The 20,639-nt window shown below is 46.8% G+C and overlaps 2 protein-coding genes and 1 long non-coding RNA gene across 5 annotated transcripts in view; 1 reads left to right on the forward strand and 2 right to left on the reverse strand.

Annotated features, from left to right (window-relative positions):
- Positions 1–277: 277 nt before the first annotated feature.
- LOC129460157 (uncharacterized) lies at positions 278–5,280 on the reverse strand. The gene is made up of 2 exons (XR_010114991.1): positions 5,156–5,280; positions 278–1,342 (listed from the first exon to the last, which is right to left on the reverse strand). It is a non-coding gene; the product is annotated as an uncharacterized lncRNA (long non-coding RNA).
- A 105-nt stretch (positions 5,281–5,385) lies between these two features.
- DYNLL1 (dynein light chain LC8-type 1) lies at positions 5,386–7,838 on the forward strand. Of its 2 annotated transcripts, none has more exons than XM_055237822.2 (3): positions 5,386–5,549; positions 5,754–5,891; positions 7,418–7,838. In XM_055237822.2, the coding sequence occupies exons 2-3, from the start codon at positions 5,760–5,762 to the stop codon at positions 7,553–7,555; spliced, it is 270 nt and encodes an 89-aa protein (XP_055093797.1). In that variant the 5' UTR covers positions 5,386–5,549; positions 5,754–5,759; the 3' UTR covers positions 7,556–7,838. The 2 variants fall into 2 exon arrangements, with proteins under 2 accessions (XP_055093797.1, XP_055093798.1); XM_055237823.2 differs by having other exon boundaries at positions 5,407–5,549; positions 5,740–5,891.
- A 4,789-nt stretch (positions 7,839–12,627) lies between these two features.
- Positions 12,628–20,639, reverse strand: part of COQ5 (coenzyme Q5, methyltransferase) — a 30,648-nt gene continuing 22,636 nt past the window's right edge. For both annotated transcript variants that reach the window (XM_055237798.2, XM_063614722.1), the window contains 4 exons: positions 20,246–20,352; positions 14,536–14,624; positions 13,319–13,430; positions 12,628–13,234 (listed from right to left, as the gene is read on the reverse strand). In XM_055237798.2, the coding sequence (XP_055093773.1) occupies positions 13,133–13,234; positions 13,319–13,430; positions 14,536–14,624; positions 20,246–20,352 (410 nt within the window). In that variant the 3' untranslated portion in view covers positions 12,628–13,132. The remainder of the gene's footprint in view (positions 13,235–13,318; positions 13,431–14,535; positions 14,625–20,245; positions 20,353–20,639) is intronic.

Here is a 20,639-nt window from a genome sequence, read left to right on the forward strand (position 1 = left end):
AAACTTTCTGGCCCAAAAGGTGAATAGTGCCAAGGTTGAGAAGGCCTGGTCTACGGGAACTCTAATGATAAGTGGTAGCTAGCATCACTGATCTTTGCCACGTGCCCAGTACTGCTCTACATTCTCTATGTGTATCATCTCACTTAATCCTCACATTGTCCCTGAGAAACAAGAACTCTTATAATCCCCATTTTACAGATGAGGAAGCTGAGGCTCAGAGGTGGACTCACTTGCTTAATGTCACATGGCTTGGTAGGGACAGATGCACACCCAAGGCTGCCTGGCCTCAAAGTCTGTTCCTTTAATGTCTGTTCTGTGTTGCTCTGCCCTCTGACTGGGAGCTGAGGGGGCCTGTTAGTCCTCTCTGAATGTGTCTTCATCTGCTGCCCCTGTGGACAGGAGAGTGTTGGTCCACTCAGGCGGTGCTTGACTATTAGCCAGAAGGGAGGTTTTCTTTCCCTGAGTTGTCTCAGCCTTTCTGGCCTCACTCTCCCTGCACTGCAGTACAGTCCTTGGCTCCAAAGCTCAGCTCCACTGCCAGCCCCAGGCTGATGCCAGCCCTTCTCCATGGGGTGGAAGCTTCCGGATTCAGACCTAGGCCTTGCATTCTCTCCTACAGGGTGCCTTCTTTCTGGATGGGATCTTCAATCAACTCTGGGACCTGCAAGGTCACCTCACACTTCCTTTCAGATAAGGGAGGGTTAGAGCTGCTAGGGTGGTCAAAGGACTCATGGTTCAAGGAAGTACTCAAGGTGCCAGAAAGCTAGACAAGTGATTGCTGGACTGGGCTGGGAACAGAGTGATCCTGGGGCAGCAGTGAGGCACAGGCCACAGTCCTACTTGTGGATGAGGTGAGGAGAGCTGCAGACCCCACAAGGAATCCCTCAGCCTGCCTGTGAGTAACAACTCTGAAGGGCTTTCTGAGGGCCCTGGGAAAGTCTGATGACCGGAGTTGAAAGGTGATTCTGTCCAAGGAAGATCACGATGGCCAAGGACCAATGTAGGGTCAAGTTTGAGGTGTCTGTTGCTGAGGAATCAAGGCTGAAGTACTCTGAACTATCCATCCTTTCTTCCATCCATCCATCCATCCATCCATCCATCCATCCATCCATCCGTCCAACATATATTTAGGGAGCTCCCACCAGGGGCCAAGGATGCTTAGTGTCTTCAGGGACATCGCTCTGTTCGGAGGCATCAGCTCCCTTTGTTTAGGTGTTGCTCAGAGGTTCCATCTACCATGTAGGACTGTGGAGTCAGACCAGGATTCAAATCCCAGCTCTGTCACTTTCTGTCACTGACTTTAGGCAAGGGACTTCATCTCTTTGAACCTCATTTTCTTCATCTGTATAATAAAGAGACGAACAGTTCTTACCTTGTAGAATTGTTATGAGAAGCCAATGAGATAATGTGTCTAAATGTCTGGCACATGGTAAGGTCTCAATATACAGTGGCAATAGCTACTATTTATTATACTATGGCTAGGTCTCTAGATGCATTATTTAATATAATCCCTCCACCAACGTATAACGAAGATGTGATCTCCATTTAAAAATCAGGAACCTACGAGGTGGGTGGATCACCTAAAGTCTGGAGTTCGAGATCAGCCTGGCCAACATAGTGAAACCCTGTCTCTACTAAAAATACAAAAATTAGCCAGGTGTAGTGGCAAACGCCTGTAATCCCAGCTACTCGGGAGGCTGAGGCAGGAGAATCGCTTGAACCCGGGAGGGGGAGGTTGCAGTGAGCTGAGATCGCACTACTGCACTCCAGCCTGGGTGACAGAGCAAGAGTCCGTCTCAAAAAAATAAATAAATAAAAATAAAAAATAACAATCAGGAACCTGTACCTTGGAGAGGTTAACTTGAAGGAGCTCATAGCTTAGGTTGATTCCAAAGCCCGTGCTCTCAGAAACGTTAACAACCCCTAGTTATAATTTCCTGTGGCAAGAATGAAAAATGCAGGTTTTCAGGCTTAGAAGGATTTTTAAGCAAGTTTATCAGGCAGGAGTAGATACAGTAAGTTGCCAAAATGTGTGATGCTACAGAACCCCATATGGGCCACTTCAGGGGGACCTGGCAAAGGAATCTCACATTTATTCTAGGAGCTTGGGTTATTGTAGAACATTTTTTTTTTTTTTAAATCTTCCTTAGGTTCTGAATCCTTTTGTGAATCTGATGGAAGCTAAGGATCCTCTCTTTGGAAAAATGCCTGTAAGCACTGCATACATTTTTGTGCACAATTCCAGAGGGCTTGGAAAACCTTTGCAATCCGGCCATGGACCCCATTTCAGAACCCTCCTCGAGGGTAGCATTTTCCAAGTGCAGGATACATATCACTCATAGTGTCCAAGATCAGTTTAACAATGCACAAACAAATGTTTTATATTCTAGTATTTATATTTTATAGTTACCTTCTATTTATGGCCAATGAGACTGGCTTTCCATTTATGGTAATGATATAAATTTGTATTTTAAAGGCATACTTATTAGGCCGGGTGCGGTGGCTCACGCCTGTAATCCCAAAACTTAGGGAGGCTAAGGCAGGCGGATCACTTGAGCTCAGGAGTTCAAGACCAGCCTGGCCAACATGGCAAGACCCTGTCTCTACAAAAATAGAAAAATTAGCCGGGCATGGTGGTGTGCACCTGTATCCCAGCTACTCAGGAGGCCAAGGCAGAAGAATCGCTTGAACCCAGATCGCGCCACTGCACTCCAGTCTGGGCGACAGAGTGAGAGGCCATCTCAAAAAAGTAAAATAAAATAAAAAGTATACTTATTTTAAAAATAAAGGGAGTTCAAATAAAATTATTAAATAATATATTATATACAGTATTATTTTTTATTTTTTATTTTTTTTGAGAGAGTCTCGCTCTGTCTCCCAGGCTGGAGTGTAGTGGTGCGATCTCGGCTCACTGCAAGCTCAGCCTCTGGGGTTTATGCCATTCTCCTGCCTCAGCCTCCCGACTAGCTGAGACTACAGGCACCCACCACCATGCCCGGCTAATTTTTTTTTATTTTTTTTATTTTTTTTGAGACGGAGTCTCGCTCTGTCGCCCTGGCTGGAGTGCAGTGGCGCGATCTCGGCTCACTGCAAGCTCCGCCTCCCGGGTTCACGCCATTCTCCTGCCTCAGCTTCTCCGAGTAGCTGGGACTACAGGCCCCCGCCACTACGCCCGGCTAATTTTTTTGTATTTTTAGTAGAGACGGGTTTTTCACCGTGGTCTCGATCTCCTGACCTTGTGATCCGCCCGCCTCGGCCTCCCAAAGTGCTGGGATTACAAGCGTGAGCCACCGCGCCCGGCCGCTAATTTTTTTTTTATTTTTAATTTTAGTAGAGACAGGGTTTCACCATGTTAGCCAGGATGGTCTCGATCTCCTGACCTCGTGATCCGCCTGCCTCGGCCTCCCAAAGTGCTGGGATTACAGGCGTGAGCCACCATGCCCGGCCATATAAGGTATTATTAATGAACAATTACATTATTACATTATAATGATAGTATTATCATAGTAAAAATTAAATAAATAATAATAGAGTTAGTGTAGATATGGAAAAAAATCATGAGGATGATTTAGGAAATTTCCCTGGGGTTTCTACTTAGTGGAGTCACCATGGCTTTATTTTAGTGTCATCTGCATTTCCAGGGTCCTCACTTGTTGTCAACCTATTTCTTCCTAAAGAGAGGTACTATATAGGGATATTATAACTCCTCAAACCCTGAATCTCATCATTAGAAACATGGAACTGGAAAAAACTGTTGATTTAATTGATATGCATATGTTGAACCTGAAGAGGTTCTAATTATTCCCATTTTTTTCCTTTTTTTTTTTGAGACGGAGTTGCCCAGGCTGGAGTGCAATGGTGTGATCTCGGCTCACTACAGACTCTGCCTCCCGGGTTCAAGTGATTCTCCTGCCTCAGCCTCCCGAGTAGGTGGGATTACAGGCATGTGCCACCACGCCCAGCTAATTTTGTATTTTTAGTAGAGACGGGGTTTCTCCATGTTGGTCAGGCTGGTCTTGAACTCCTTACCTCAGGTCATCCACCCTCCTCGGCCTCCCAAAGTGCTGGGATTACAAGCGTGAGCCACCGCGCCCGGCCCACAAATTGTTTTAAGGAGTAATGAGAGTAGATGGTCAGAGGAAAATGTAGAAACGTTAACAGGAGGCTTCCAGATACATGATTAACCTGATAACTTATTTATGGACGTTCAAAAAATACATTACAGGCATTTCAGAGCTGGTTGTTCAAAACCTTGCTGTGGCCTTTGGGATAGTTCTATAAACTGACAATTATTGATAAGATTCATTGATCATTTACTATGTGCCTCACATTGTGCTGACAGAATTTCAAATGTTTAATACTGCTAACAAGCATACGAACTGGTTTCGTTTTACACTTAGTCCTCCTTTACTTAAAGAAGACATTCAAATAGCTAGTAAATCACAGTGCTGGGATTTAAATCCAGATCTGACTTGCCCCTCAACTCCCCAAGATCTTGCTTTTTTAACCACTTCGTGCCTCCTCCCTAAGCCAGAGGGGACGTCATCTCTCTAACGGCCGCCTTTTCGTCCATTAGGATACTTCCTCCTCAGAGATAAATCCCAACCAAGAATCTCTCCCACACAGGAAAGACCCTCACCTGGGCAAGAAGCCCCACCCTGGACAAAAACCCCGGGGCTCAACACTCCCAAATCCACCCGGATCCCCATCCCCACCCCCTTAAAGGATGTCCGCATTGCTTGGCAGAGAACCCACTCTTGGGGACAATCCCTTAATTCGGAAGGAAACACCCTCCCTCCTTGAAGCCCTCCCTCAATCCTGAGGATGCCCTCTCCTAAATATTTCAGAGCAGAACCGACTACAAATGGGGCCCAGTGCAAAATGAAAACCTAATGGTCCCTCCTGTGAGACTGCACTGATGGTTTACCCACGAAGCCGGCCCTGCTTCAGAGACACCCTTTCAGTAAAGGGAGAGGCCACCTCTGTCGTAATCCTGCTAACCTGGGTTGCGAGATCATGCGACCTGTCGTGGTGGGGGGTGGGGGGCAGGGATGGCCACCAACTTCTAGAGACTGTTGTTCGAGAACACATCCTGGGACAACCTCCGTGAATTTGGAATCACTTCCCTTGGCCCCGGCAGAAGCTCCCTTCCTACCTCTCCAGACAGCTGGGTGGTCCTCGTAACCGGGCCGCGGCTCCACCTTCTGGGTGTGTGGGCCTCGCCGCGTGGGGCCCATTGCCGGGGCAACCGACGCCGTGAGCGGTGCATTGTGGTCTGCAACAAAATGCAGGAGAAAGATCCTGAGGGAACCATGGAGCCCATGGGCCAATGGAAGAATGCCGTGGGCTGCGTCAAGCCAATAGGGTCGCGCGGCGAGGGGCGGGGCCGGCGGGAGCAGGGCGGGGCCTGAGCACTAGGCGGCGGCGACTGGCGTGGGGCTGCTTAGATGCGCCACGGCTTCGGTAGCGACGGCAGCTCTAGCCGGGCCTGAGCTGTGCTAGCACCTCCCCCAGGAGACCGTTGCAGTCGGCCAGCCCCCTTCTCCACGGTGAGAAACTTGGGGGGCCGGGGGTGTCCTCGCTGCCTTATTTCGCCCCACTCCGGACTTAGCCCGCCGCGTAGCCCGCGCTTCCTGAGAAGTGGGGTGGGGGGGGCGTCGTCCCGTGGTGGCGCCGTCCGGGGTGGGGGCAGTTAGTGCCTGGGGGGGCGCGGCCCAACTCCTCAACCCCTTACCCCAGGCCTTGCCCACCAGGTAACCATGTGCGACCGAAAGGCCGTGATAAAAAATGCGGACATGTCGGAAGAGATGCAACAGGACTCGGTGGAGTGCGCTACTCAGGCGCTGGAGAAATACAACATAGAGAAGGACATTGCGGCTCATATCAAGAAGGTGAGGATGGGCGCGGGGGCCGAGGCGCAGCCGGGACCAGGGGTTCCTTCCCCCGATCCTGCTTTCCCAAGGGCGCCTGACAGGTCCCGGGAACACCGCTGGCGGCTTGGGGCGTAGAAGCTTCCAGAAAGGACGCAGATGCATTTTGCGCTCCTCTGGAGAAGACCAGACCCCCGGCGTCCGAAGTTTTTTTTTTTTTTTTTTTTTTTTTTTTTTAATTACCCAGCTCCGCGGGGGGAAAGCGCCACCTAGCAACGGTATCTAAGATCAGGGAGCAGCGGTTCCCCCTTCTGTGTGGCTCCTGCGCCGAGGATCCATCTGGGTGTTCCGGAGGGGGGAGCTGCGTGGGTGTTTCCAGCCGGGCCGGGAGGAGATCTTGCCAGCCTTCCAGTGGGGAGCTGAGGGAAGGTGGGTGGTGGCGGGGCTGGGGGCTGGGGTGGGGGCTTGGTAAATGGCAGTCTAGAAAGCCGGCAGCACTGCCAACTTCTCGAGCAGTGTTTGCTGGAAGGGAAGAAAGCTGGCAGCCTAAGCCGTGGGAGGGTTCCAGTCGAGAATGGGAAGATGAAAGACTTCAGATGGAACAGAAATAAATGCCTTTTTTGACAAACGCGGCAGTGCGTGCATCTAGCTTGCAAGAGCGTTACTCCCCTTCATAGCTTTAAAAGAGGTTTTCGCACTGCGTGCAGTTAGAGTAGCTAAATCTTGTGTGACGCTCCACAAACACTCGTAAAAATTTTGTAGAGAAAGATTACCGTTGCCACCCAATGCCCCCCACAGGCATTCTACTCCCCAGTACCTCTTAGGGTGGGAGAAATGGTGAAGAGTTGTTCCTACAACTTGCTAACCTAGTGGACAGGGTAGTAGATTAGCATCATCCGGATAGATGTGAAGAGGACGGCTGTTTGGATAATAATAAAGGATAAAATTTGGCCAGTTGACAGATTCTGTTTCTGGCATTTTTTACAGCAACAGTGGAGTGCTTCAGTATTGTGTCCCTGTAAATTTAATTTTGATCCGCAATCATTTGGTATACAATGCTGTTTGAAATTTTATCCTTTTGGAAAAGTCTTGTGTTGCAGGGGTGCAGTTAAGATCTTTGTGATGAGGAATGGGATGGGCTAATTTTTTGCCGTTTTCTTGGAATCGGGGGCATGGCAAATACAGTAGGGTAGTTTAGTCTCTACACAGAACATGATAAACTACACCTGTTGATGTCACCGTCTGTCAATGAATATTATAGAAGGTATGAAGTTGTAATTACCATAATAACAAAGCACCCTGTCTTTAAGGCTGACCTTTCGTCCTTTGACCTCCTCAGCCTCCATTCCCATCTTCGCTCAGAGTGCAAGTATGTTTGTATTAATGTACTATGTAGGCGGCTTGGAGCTGGGGAACATTCTTTCATTCTAAGAATTTGCAGATGCTGACGTTCCTCCTTTCTGCCCCTACAGGCTCTGGCTTATCCAAGAGGCAAACACTGACCTCTGGTAATTAAAATTCTAGTTCTTTTCTTTTGTCTTTCCCAGGAATTTGACAAGAAGTACAATCCTACCTGGCATTGCATCGTGGGGAGGAACTTCGGTAGTTACGTGACACATGAAACCAAACACTTCATCTACTTCTACCTGGGCCAAGTGGCCATTCTTCTGTTCAAGTCTGGTTAAAAGCATGGACTGTGCCACACACCCAGTGATCCATCCAAAAACAAGGACTGCAGCCTAAATTCCAAATACCAGAGACTGAAATTTTCAGCCTTGCTAAGGGAACACCTCGATGTTTGAACCTTTGTTGTGTTTTGTACAGGGCATTCTCTGTACTAGTTTGTTGTGGTTATAAAACAATTAGCAGAATAGCCTACATTTGTATTTATTTTCTATTCCATACTTCTGCCCACGTTGTTTTCTCTCAAAATCCATTCCTTTAAAAAATAAATCTGTTGCAGATGTGTATGTGTGTGAATTACAATTTGTTCAAATAACAGCGTTGAAGATGGTCACTTGATCAGAGGTCCAGGTTGGTGGGGATGAGTCCATCCTTACAGAAGTTAAGTTTCTGCGGGGTATTTCAGTACTCTAGTCACATTCTCACCCATCCTGCAACTGTTGTGCACGTTGAGAAATGCAGTGCATGGCAAAGAAACATTTAAATTAAATCTTAGTCCTAATCTGAAATCAGTGTTTATTTGTTAAGACAGTGCTGTAGAATGTTCTGGGTCTTTGGCTTCAGGTGGTGGTGATAGATGCGTAGTAGTACTTGAAGCTTTCTATGGCTATAAAATGGAAATAAGCTCAAAACAAAGTTGGGATAATGAAATGGATTCCAGGACCCCTGTCTAGCCCCCTCCCCTACCTAGAAAGAAGGTGGCCTTAGGGGAAAGTAAATGTTTCTGAGCATCAGTCTTCATGCTCTTCTAATAATGTAAATTCCTGCAAAGACTCAGCCTGCTGTGCTGTGCTTTGCTGTGGTCAGGAACAATTGTGAATTGATGCCTTTTCCTGAAAAGACCCAATTAAATCTGGGGACAAGTAGCTATCAAAGGTTTCCTGCTATCAATTTTAAGAGGACTGCAGTCGTAGAAAAGCAAATATGGCAAACTTGTAGGTGGAAAGGAAATAAGACAGGCTGGAACAACCCACACCCATCTTGGGAAATGCAAGAAGGGTCCTGACTTCTAGTTTGCCTATGTTTTCCCATGGATCTCTTAACATGCCATTGGGATTTCTAAGCAGCTAGGTGACTGCTACACGGAAGAGGGCAATAGATTGGAATTGGTGGGTGATAACTCCCATTGTAAGAGTAGAATTAGGTCAGTAACATATTTGGAAGTTTATTTTTCTTCAGAATGTGTGGTTTTAAGAATCCTAGCAAAGTTGTGCTACTTTAGGATTGGAAGGGTTTCAGGGTAGAGGTGCAAGATTTTGACTTTTTTTTTTTTTGAGACAGTTTCGCTCTTGTTGCCCAAGCTGGAGTGCAATGGCACGATCTCAGCTTACTGCAACCTCTGCCTCCCGGATTCAAGCAATTCTCCTGCCTTAGCTTCCCAAGTAGCTGGGATTACAGGCATGTGCCACCATGCCCGGCTAATTTTGTATTCTTAGTAGAGATGGGGTTTCACCATATTGGTCAGGCTAGTCTCGAACTCCCGACCTCAGGTAATCTGCCCACCTCTGCCTCCCAAAGTGCTAGGATTACAGGCGTGAGCCACCAAGCCCAGCAATTTTGACTATTGTGCCAGTTTTTTCCCTGCTGTCTGCAAAAAAGGATGAGGTACTTGGAATAAACAGGAGACTGCAATTGGGGTAATTTTATGTTTGTATTTATATAAACAGACTGAAAATGTTCCTTTTTTCTAACTTTCATTTTTTTTGAGACAAGGTGTCCTGTTGCCCAGGCTGGAGTGCAGTGGTGTGATCACAGCCCACTGCAGCTTCGACCTCCTGGGCCCAAGTGATCCTGCCACCTCAGCCTCCAAAGTAACTGGGACCACAAGTACATGCCACCATGCCCAGCTAACTTTTGAATTTTTTGTAGAGCTGGAGTCTCCCTGTGTTGCCCAGGCTGGTCTTGAATTTCTGGGCTCAAGCAATCCTCCCAAGGTGTTGGGATTACAGGTATGAGCCACCACACCCGGTTTAATTAATATTTTTTCTTTTTTTTTGAGACAGAGTCTCGCTGTCACCCAGGCTGGAGTGCAGTGGCGCGATCTCGGCTCACTGAAAGCTCCACCTCCCAGGTTCACACCATTCTTCTGCCTCAGCCTCCTGAGTAGCTGGGACTACAGGTGCCCACCACCATGCAAGGCTAATTTTTTTTTGTATTTTTAGTAGAGACAGGGTTTCACCGTGTTAGCCAGGATGGTCTCGATCTCCTGACCTCGTGATCTGCCCACCTCAGCCTCCCAAAGTGCTGGGATTACAGGCGTGAGCCATGGCACCTGGCCTAATTCATATTTTTTCTATCCCTTTTCCCTTTAATGACCTGGCTATATTTCTATTTGAAGCCCACAAGGAATTTGGCCTCCAAAGCTTTAGCTTGTCCAGGTAAGCCCTACTCCGAACGGATGATCTGTCTCTAGCTACAGACCCAAAAGCTGATTCAAGACTGATAGCTAGACATAGGGAGTTTTAGTTGAATTTGATCTGTCCCATATTTACTGTCAAGTTGGCAGCTTTTTTGTTTTTTTATTCAGATGTGAGAAAACCACGTCGCTATGGAGATAAGACTGGGTTGATGGTTTATGAAGCTCCTTCCAGTGCCTGTTCCTTCCTGTTAATTTCAAAAGCCAATAGGCTCCAGCTGGCTGAAAAGAAAATGTAAGCTAAGTTTTTCTAAGCATTTATCAAATGCTCTTAGCTGCTGTTCTTTGAGAGAGTTGTATATAGCTAGCTCTATCTGGAAGCTTTTCGGTGACAGGGCAAGATCTTGTAAGTGAAGGCACGTAAATGATCCTTACTGTGCTGGGTCAGGAAGCAGCGTATCTGAAGCCCTTTCACATACCTTTGAACTATGTTATCCACAAACTTAGCCAAGTCACAGACTGATTTCTGCAATTTATTTTTGAGACAGGGTCTCACTCTGTCACCAAAGCTAGAGTGCAGTGGTGTGATCTTGACTCACTGCAACCTCCGCCTCCTGGGCTCAGATGATCCTCCCACCTCAGCCTTCCAAAATACCTGGGACCACAGGTATGCACCACCACACCTGGCTATTTTTTTAAATTTTTTGTAGAGATGGGATTTTGCCATGTTGCCCAGGCTGGTCTTGAACTCCTGGATTCAAGCAATCTGCCCTCCTTGGCCTCCCAAAGTGCTGGGATTACAGGCATAGGCCACTGTGCCAGGCCGATTTCTGCAATTTCTTAGCAAGGCCTCTTTAAAACCTTAAGATTCATCCACACTCAAAATACTTACGGCTGGGTGCAGTGCCTCATGCCTGTAGTCCCAGCACTTTGGGAGGCCAAAGTGGGATCCCAGGAGTACGAGAGCAGCCTGGGCAACACAGGGAGACCCTGTCTCTATTAAGAAAAAAAAAAATATGGCAGCCAGGTATGGTGGCTTACACCTGTAATCCCAACACTTTGGGAAGCTTGACATGGGTGGATCACCTGATGTCAGGATATCGAGACCAGCCTGGCCCACATGGTGAAACCTCATTTCTACTAAAAATACAAAAATTAGCCGGGCATGATGGTAGGTACCTGTAATCCCAGCTACTTGGAAGGCTGAGGCAGGAGAATTGCTTGAACCTGGGAGGTGGAGGTTGCAGTGAGCCGAGATCACATCACTGCACTCCAGCCTAGGTGACAGAGGGAGACTTGGTCTCCAGAAAAAAAAAAAAAAAAAAATTACAAATTAAAAAATTAACCAGGCACTATGGCGTATGCCTGTAGACCCAGCTATTTAAGAGGCTGAGGTTGGGAGGACTGCTTGAGCCCAGGAGTTTAGGCTGCAGTGGGCTATGATCAGGTCATTGCACTCCAGCTTGAGTGACAGAGCAAGACCCTGTCTCTTAAAAAAATTTATGGCCTCATTTTTTTTTTTTTTTTTTTTTTTTTTTTTTTTGAGACAGAGTCTCGCTCTGTCGCCCAGGCTGGAGTGCAGTGGCGCGATCTCGGCTCACTGCAAGCTCCGCCTCCCAGGTTCACGCCATTCTCCTGCCTCAGCCTCCTGAGTAGCTGGGACTACAGGCGCCCGCCACTGCGCCCGGCTAATTTTTTGTATTTTTAGTAGAGACGGGGTTTCACCATGGTCTCCATCTCCTGACCTCGTGATCCGCCCGCCTCGGCCTCCCAAAGTGCTGGGATTACAGGCTTGAGCCACCGCGCCCGGCCTTATGGCCTCATTTTAACATCAAACAGTGGACTGTATTCAGGGAGAAGTTTAGAAAATGACAAAAAATGAAAAAGAAAGACAACAGTAGACTATAACAAGGAGACAAGAAGTCTGCTCAGCTCCATCTCTGAGTATTGAAGGTTAGCTTACATCGTTTTCAAACTTTTTTTTTTTGCTATAAAACAAGTGTACTCTTACAAAAAGGCTCCCTAAATAAGACATGAAAGCAGGATTTTGCTGGTACATTTATTTTCCAACAAGGACTTAGTGAAAAGTTTTCTTTTTTTTTTTTTTTTTGAGACAGAGTCTCCCTCTATCACCCAGGATGGAGTGCAGTGGCACGATCTCGGCTCACTGCAATCTCCGCCTCCTGGGTTCAAGTGATTCGCCTGCCTCAGCCTCCCGAGTAGCTGGGATTACAGGCGCGCACCATCATGCCCAGCTAATTTTTTGTATTTTTAGTAGAGACAGGATTTCACCATGCTGGCTAGGCTGGTCTCAAACTCCTGACCTCGTGATCCACCTGCCTCGGCCTATGAAAGTGCTGGGATTACAGGCGTGAGCCACTGCACCCAACCCACATAGTAGCTTTTTATGGAAAAGGACTGAAAGAATGATGAAAAATATATTTTCTGGCCAGGCGCGGCCAACATGGTGAAACCCCATATCTACTAAAAATACAAAAAAATTAGCCGGGCGTGGTGGCGTGCACCTGTAATCCCAGCTACTTGGGAGGCTGAGGCAGGAGAACTGCTTGAACCCACAAGGCGGAGGTTGCAGTGAGCAGAGATTGCGCCACTGCACTCCAGCCTGGGCGACAGAGGAAAACTCCGTCTTGAAAAAAAAAAAAAAGAAAAGAAAAATATATTTTCCTTACTCCCTTCAAGAAGAAATGACAAGTACCATCAAAAGGTAAACTCGTTTACTGGTTCAGCACACAATTCTCATGATCATTAGTACTCTGACTTGGGCCTAGACTTAGTCCTAGGCTGAAAGGTTGATTCAGGTACAATTAAATTTTCTGGTTAAAAATCGTCATTGGGTTTAAATGATCTATTATCCCTGTAGAAGGCAGCACCAACAGAGCAGCTATAAATACACTCACTTCAAAACTGAGCTTTAGTGGTGGTTGTACCTTAACCACACACCCTACAGCCAAGAGAAATTAGCAGTTAAGCAAAGATACAGACCAAATGCCTCTGGGAGATGGACTGAAGCAGCTCCAAAGAAAGCTGTAAAAAAGTGACAAGAATTTGTTCTTCCACTTTGAGACTGTTGGATGCAAACATGAGTCCAAGGCACGTATCCTTAAGAGGAGATGCTCTGCTGCTGTCTCATTTGCCACATTATCCTTCAGTTCCAGGCTTTCAACAGGATGTGACTGGTTCATGGTCCATGATAGGAAAGGAATTAAAGTTTGAAGCCCGAATGAATGGCCACAATGCCTGATGTTAGACTTTCATAAGTCACCTTGTGAAAGCCTGCATCTTCTATCATCTCCTTGAACTCTTCCTAAAACACAAGGAAAGATGATACAGCCAGGGTAGCCTGGATATCACTGTAGGGACTTTGTTTAAAGTTATAGAAGTTTCATACCTGAGACGGAAACCTTCGGATACTCTCTACAAGGTACTGATAGGACTTCCAGTCTCCAGCGATGACCTCTCCCAGGACAGGGATGACCTGGAAGCTATATAGATCATAAAGCCTAAGCAAACCAAAAGGTAAAAGATGAAGATTAGAACATGCCCCTCACTTCTTCCCTAGATAAGAAGAAAGAAGGACTAAACCTGGGGTCACAAACTCAAATGCCTATAGGGATCAAGCAAGAACCTGAATTAAGTGGGTCAGGTACAAGACCAGTAGAAGTGCTGACAGGTACAGTTAGGAAGTATTATGAAGTGGAGAAGGGACAGTTACTACTCAGCCTTCCCTGTGGCATGTGGGGAGATGGGCCTACCCAGGGCTGCCATGTATCTGATTTCTCAAGTGAAGCTGGAAATTCAGATTTTTATGTAAAATTTCCTGATTAAAATTTTTTTTTTTTAGAGATAGGGTCTTACTGTGTTGCCCAGGCTGATCTTGAACTCCTGGCCTCAAGTGATCCTCCCGCCTCAGCCTCCCAAAGTGCTGGGATTACAAGCATGAGCCACTGCACTTGGCCCAAATTTCCTGATTTTTTTTTTTAAGCCAGTCAAATTTATCAGTGGGGAGTTGAGTAGCAACATTAGTGCCACTAATAAGTTCTGATAACCCACTACCAATGGACCAGGCATTTCCTGATTTTTAAATAGGGGCTTCTAAGTCAATTTCTTTTTTTTTTTTTTTGAAGCGGAGTCTCGCTCTGTCACCCAGGCTGGAGTGCAGTGGCGCGATCTTCGCTCACTGCAAGATCCGCCTCCCGGGTTCACGCCATTCTCCTGCCTCAGCCTCTCCGAGTAGCTGGGACTACAGGCGCCCGCCACCACGCCCGGCTAATTTTTTGTATTTTTTTTTTTTTTAGTAGAGACGGGGTTTCACCATGCTCTTGATCTCCTGACCTCGTGATCCGCCCGCCTCGGCCTCCCAAAGTGCTGGGATTACAAGCTTGAGCCACTGCGCCCGGCCCATCAATTTCTTAATATACATATGTAAGCCAACTTGGGTCTGGTTTGAGACTCTTGTGGCCTAGGAATTGTCATTCAGAACTGGCTGACCTCTGGTACTCTGAACTACAGAGTTCATGCTTATAGCTTACTGGCTATTTTCAATCCATTTCGGGGTGGGAAACCTTGGCTATACGATGAAGATAAAGCCCTATTAACAATGCCAACCTGGATATGAGGGGATTGTTCACTTGGCTAAATTCCAGACAGAGAAACCGTCCTCCTGGTTTCAGCACACGATAAGCTTCCTGGAGTGCCTGAGCAAGACAAGGAACAACAGGACACACTCCTCAGTAGACCCCACTCAATTCCATGAGGCCAAGACAGCGTTAGCTTCTGTAGGCATTACAAAAGTTATCATGGGCCACAAACCTCTTGTTTGTTTTCACTTGGGAAGCTGTAACAGCAGCAATAACCCTACGTATCCCAAATGCTATAGGCATTCTGCTGCTGGTGACTAGACAAAGTTAGTTGGGGTAATCTAAACTGACTACAGATTGGTACAACTGCATGAAGGGTAACTATCAAAATCACAATGGATATCCTCTCTGATAAAGCAATTTTACTTCAAGGAATCTATCTTACAGAAATGCTTCTACTGTGGGAATGACATGTACGTGGGTTATCCACTTTTATTTATTTTATATTTTTATTTTTATTTTTTGCGATGGAGTCTTGCTCTGTCGCCCAGACTGGAGTGCAGTGGTGTGATCTCAGCTCATTGCAACCTCTGCCTCCCAGGTTCAAGCGATTCTCCTGCCTCAGCTTCCTGAGTAGCTGAACTACAGGTGCCTGCCACCACGTCCTGCTAATTTTTTGTTTGTTTTTGAGATGGAATTTTGTTCTTGTTGCCCAGGCTGGAGTGCAATAGCGTGATCTCGGTTCACCACAACCTCCACCTCCTGGGTTGAAGCAATTTTCCTGCCTCAGCCTCCCGAGTAGCTAGGATTACAGGCATGTACCACCACGCCCGGCTAATTTTGTATTTTTAGTAGAGACGGGGTTTTTCCACGTTGGTCAGGCTGGTCTCAAACTCCCGACCTCAGGTGGTCTGCCTGCCTCGGCCTCCCAAAGTGCTGGGATTACAGGCGGGAGCCACCGCACCCAGCCTATTTGTTTGTTTTCTTGAGACAGAGTTTCGCTCTTGTTGCCCAGGCAATGGCACGATCTCAGCTCACTGCAACCTCCGCCTCCCGGGTTCAAGCGATTCTCTTGCTTCAGACTCCCAAGTAGCTGGGATTACAGGCATGCACCACCACGCCCAACTAATTTTGTATTTTTAGTAGAGACAGGGTTTCACCATGTTGGCCAGGCCAGTCTCGAACTCCTGGCCTGAAGTGATCCACTCACCTCGGCCTCACAAGGTGCTAGGATTACAGGTATGAGCCACCGTGCCTGGCCAGTTATTCACTTTTAAATAAAAAGTATAGGAAGCCATTGTTTTGGATTGTTTCTGCACTAGGTTCCAACAGACCAGACTAAGCATCAAGATGGAGTCCCCCAACTTGTGACTCCATAGTTCCACGTTCCACGTCACCAAATCGAAACTAAGTTGTCAGCTGACCTGAGAGATCAGGAGAAAGAGATATAGTCAATTTCTCCAACACTCCTGTTTAAATTTTTTTTTTTTTTTTGAGACGGAGTCTTGCTCTGTCACCCAGTCTGGAGTGCAGTGGCACGATCTCAGCTCACTGCAACCTCTGCCTCCTGGGTTCAGGTGATTCTCCTGCCTCGGCCTCCCATGTTGCTGGGACTACAGGCACATGCCACCACACCCGGCTAATTTTTGCATTTTTAGTAGAGACGGAGTTTCGCCATGTTGGCCAGGCTGGTCTTGAACTAGAGACCTTAGGTGATCCTTCCACCTTGGCCTCCCAAAGTGCTAGGATTACAGACTTGGGCCACCACGCCCAGCCTATTTTTTTTTATTATTCTGCCTCCCTATCACAGCCTTTCAAGAAAAGTAGTTTTGAAAGGATGAATAATACACTCTTTGTTCTTTGCTTCTCTGCTTTCTTCAGTCTTTCTGTGTCTATAAAGCCAATGTCTTCTGCTCAACTCATTGGGATGCATTCTATTTTTATTTATTTATTTATTTATTTTGACACGGAGTCTTGCTCTGTCACGCAGGCTGGAGTGCAGTGGCACAATCTCGGCTCACTACAACCTCTACCTCCCGGGTTCAAGCAATTCTCCTGTCTCAGCCTCCCAAGTAGCTGGGATTACAGATGCCCGCCACCATGCCTGGCTAATTTTTGTATTTTTAGTATAGACAGGGTTTTGCCATGTTGGCCAGGCTGGTCTCAAACTCCTGACCTCAAGTGATCCATCCGCCTCAGCCTCCCAAAGTGCTGGGATTACAGGCGTGAGCTACTGTGCCCAGCGCATTCTATTTTATGAAATGAAGTCATTTTAAAATTTGCTGTTCAAACAGTTGTCAAAAGACAAGTGCTTGAATACCACAAGATTAGAAGCATCTTTAACGATTAATAAGAGACTAAATTATGAAATATAAATATAAATGGAATCTATTCAACTTCTTTTTTTTTTTTGAGACGGAGTCTCGTTCTGTCGCCCAGGCTGAAGTGCAGTGGTGCAATCTTGACTCACCGCAACCTCTGCCTCCCAGGTTCAAGTGATTCACCTCCCTCAGCCTCCCAAGTATCTGGGACTATAGGCACGCGCCACCACGCCCAGCTAATTTTTGTATTTTTAGTGGAGACGGGGTTTTCGTTTTTTTTTTCTTTTTTTTTTTTTGAGACGGAGTCTCGCTCTGTCGCCCAGGCTGGAGTGCAGTGGCGCGATCTCGGCTCACTGCAAGCTCCACCTCCCGGGTTCATGCCATTCTCCTGCCTCAGCCTCCGGAGTAGCTGGGACTACAGGCGCCCGCCACTGCGCCCGGCTAATTTTTTGTATTTTTTTAGTAGAGACGGGGTTTCACCGTGGTCTCGATCTCCTGACCTTGTGATCCACCTGCCTCGGCCTCCCAAAGTGCTGGGATTACAGGCGTGAGCCACTGCGCCTGGCCCAGAGACGGGGTGTTCACCATGTTGGTCAGGCTGGTCTCGAACTCCTGACCTCATGATCCACCTGCCTCGGCCTCCCAAAGTGCTGGGATTACAGGTGTGAGCCACCACGACCTGGCCTCTATTCAACTATTTTAAAAAGTGCTGGGTGTGGTGGCTCATGCCTGTAATCCCAGCACTTTGGGAGGCTGAGGCGGGTGGATCACCTGAGGTTGGGAGTTCGAGACCAGCCTGATCAACATGGAGAAACTCCGTCTCTACTAAAAATACAAAATTAGCCGGGCGTGGTGGTGCATGCCTGTAACCCCAGCTACTTGGGAGGCTGAGGCAGGAGAATCACTTGAACCCGGGAGGTGGAGGTTTCAGTGAGCCTAGATCTCTCCACTGCACTCCAGCCTGGGTGACAGAGTGAGACTCTGTCTCAAAAAAAAATAATAATAATAAAATAAAGAAATAAAAAGAGCCAGTGCTCTTTATGTACTTACAAGGAAAAATCTCCAAGAAATACTTGTTTACTTTTATTCTATCCATCTATCTATTTATTTATTTATTTTTGAGGTGGAGTCTTGCTCTGTCGCCCAGGCTGGAGCGCAGTGGTGCGATCTCAGCTCACTGCAGCCTCCGCCTCCTGGGTTCAAGGGATTATCCCAACTCAGCCTCCCGAGTAGCTGGGACTACAGGTTCGTGCCACCAGGCCCAGCTAATTTTTGTATTTATAGTAGAGACGGGGTTTCACCATGTTGGCCAGGATGGTCTCGATCTCCTGACCTCGTGATCTGCCCATCTAGGCCTCCCAAAGAGTTGGGAGGCCAGCCCAGAGGCCTCCAAAGAGTTCAAGACCAGCTGAGGTTCAACTCTCAACTGGTTGCAGTGAGCCGAGATCATGTTACTGTACTCCAGCCTGGGTGACAGAGTGAGAGTCCATCTCAAAAAAAAAAAAAAAAAAGAAAAAAGAAAAAAAATAGTATATACACCTTGGCACAAAACATCACAGGGCCGGGCGCGGTGGCTCACGCTTGTAATCCCAGCACTTTGGGAGGCTGAGGCGGGCGGATCACGAGGTCAGGAGATCGAGACCACGGTGAAACCCTGTCTCTACTAAAAATACAAAAAAAAAAAAATTAGCCAGGCGTGGTGGCGGGCGCCTGTAGTCCCAGCTACTCGGAGAGGCTGAGGCAGGAGAATGCCGTGAACCCGGGAGGCGGAGCTTGCAGTGAGCCGAGATTGCGCCACTGCACTCCAGCCTGGGCGACAGAGCGAGACTCCGTCTCAAAAAAAAAAAACATCACAAACACTTGTCTAAGGTTAGTCAGTAAACAAATGATAGAATCCATGCAAAAATTACAAATAAGGATATCACAAAGTTGTGCTACATGCAAAACATAGAAAAAAAAGAAATATCAATTGGTTATTGGTTATGTGAATCATAACCAATTCACAAAACATCTTGGCAAAGATACACAAGAAGCTGGTGACTGTCTGAAGGGAGAAGCACTGAATGGGAGAGGAGGCAAGGATGGGAGGGAAATTGTCACATATAACCTTTTGTACCTTTTGAACTTTGAACCTATTAAAAAATTTTTTTTCCCCAGGCGTGGTGGCTCACGCCTATAATCCCAGCACTTTGGGAGGCTGAGGCGGGAGGATCATGAGGTCAAGAGATGAAGACCATCCTGGCCAACGTGGTGAAACGCCATCTCTACTGAAAAATACAAAAATTAGCTGGGTGTGGTGGCACACGCCTGTAGTCCCAGCTACTCGGGAGGCTGAGGCAGGAGAACTGCTTGAACCCAGGAGACGCAGGTTGTAGTGAGCCAAGATCGCGCCACTGCACTCCAGCCTGGCAACAGAGCGAGACTCTGTCTCAAAAAAAAAAAAAAAAGTTTTCATTCAACAAAATAATAAACTGGCTACTGACATAGGAAAGGTGATGCAAACCAAGCTGATGAACACCATAAAGAACTTACCACTTAACCAGAGGACCCAGGCAACCAGAGACCATGTTACTGAAATGAAACTCTTTGCCTTGCACATGGTCTTCAAGTGTTTTGAACAGAATATTAAAGTAGGAATAAAGGCCAGGCATGGTGGCCCAAGCCTGTAATCCCAGCATTTTGGGAGGCTGAGGTGGGAGGATCACTTGAGCTCAGGAGTTCGAGATCAATCTGGGCAACATGGCGAAACCCCATCTCTACAAAAAATAAAGTAGGAACAAAGAAGAGCTCCATCAGATTAAGAACTGAACATTCCCCTTTTCCTGTAGAAAAGCCATGAATCCAGCTATCTTTTGTCAAAACAGTGTTTGAGGGCCCTTGTCTTTGTCAGCCTCTGACATATCTCTGATCTTCTGCAAATTCACAGGGTCAGGCAGCTTCACAAGTATGAGGAAATACACAAAAGGCCAGAGCAAGACTAAATCCCAAAGATGTGAATACCAATCCAAGTAAGACAGACTTCTATGGAGATCAGCTCTGTGGTTTTAGTGTTTTTCAATTTTGTGACTAGAAAATTTGTCAACTTAAAGGATCGAAGACCCTAAACTTCAAACAGGCATTCCACTCAAGCACCAAGCCCTTAAACATTTTCTTTTTAAGATTAAAAAAAAAAAAAAAAATATATATATATATATATATATATCTCTCCCTGGGTGTGGTGGTGGGTTCTTGTAATCCCAGCTACTTAGGAGGCAGATGTGGAAGGACTGCTTGAGCCCAGGAGTTTGAGACTGGCCTGGGCAACATAGCAAGACCCCATCTCAAAAAATAAAACTCTCCTTCTTTCCTCACTCATTGTAGCTCTACAACAGGTAATTTCCTGAGAGTCATACAAGCTGAGGATGCAGCCATTCATACCTGATCAACGTGTGTGACATTCCGGATCCCAAAGGCAATGGTGTAAATATCAAACTTGTCATCATCAAAGGGCAGTTCTTCAGCATCTCCTAATACCCATGCAAGTCCTGAAAGAGAAAGTGAGTTCCAGGTCTCAGTCTGGGTAGCTGTTTTTCCTGCCCCCAGTGAATTCATTTCATGTAGAGCGTGAGCTGGAGAGCCCAAGTCCTGGGTGGTTAGGCTGCCTGGATTCTAATGCCAGCTTCACCATATTCCTTATATATACATATTTTTCCTTTTATATTTTTAATCAATCATTATTATTGTTTTTAGACATGGGGAGGTCTTGCTTTCTCACCCAGGCTGGAGTACAGTGGCACACAGCTCACTGCATCCTCAAACTCCTGGACTCTCA

Source organism: Symphalangus syndactylus, chromosome 13, assembly GCF_028878055.3.
Source record: "Symphalangus syndactylus isolate Jambi chromosome 13, NHGRI_mSymSyn1-v2.1_pri, whole genome shotgun sequence".
NCBI lineage: Eukaryota > Metazoa > Chordata > Mammalia > Primates > Hylobatidae > Symphalangus > Symphalangus syndactylus.

What these genes read in the sequence shown, in the direction of transcription:
- DYNLL1 (XM_055237822.2), top strand. Translation starts at nt 5,760, where the DNA reads ATGTGCGACCGAAAGGCCGTGATAAAAAATGCGGACATGTCGGAAGAG. An exon ending in TTGCGGCTCATATCAAGAAG is followed by an intron (nt 5,892 to 7,417) that starts GTGAGGATGGGC and finishes TGTCTTTCCCAG; the next exon opens with GAATTTGACAAGAAGTACAA.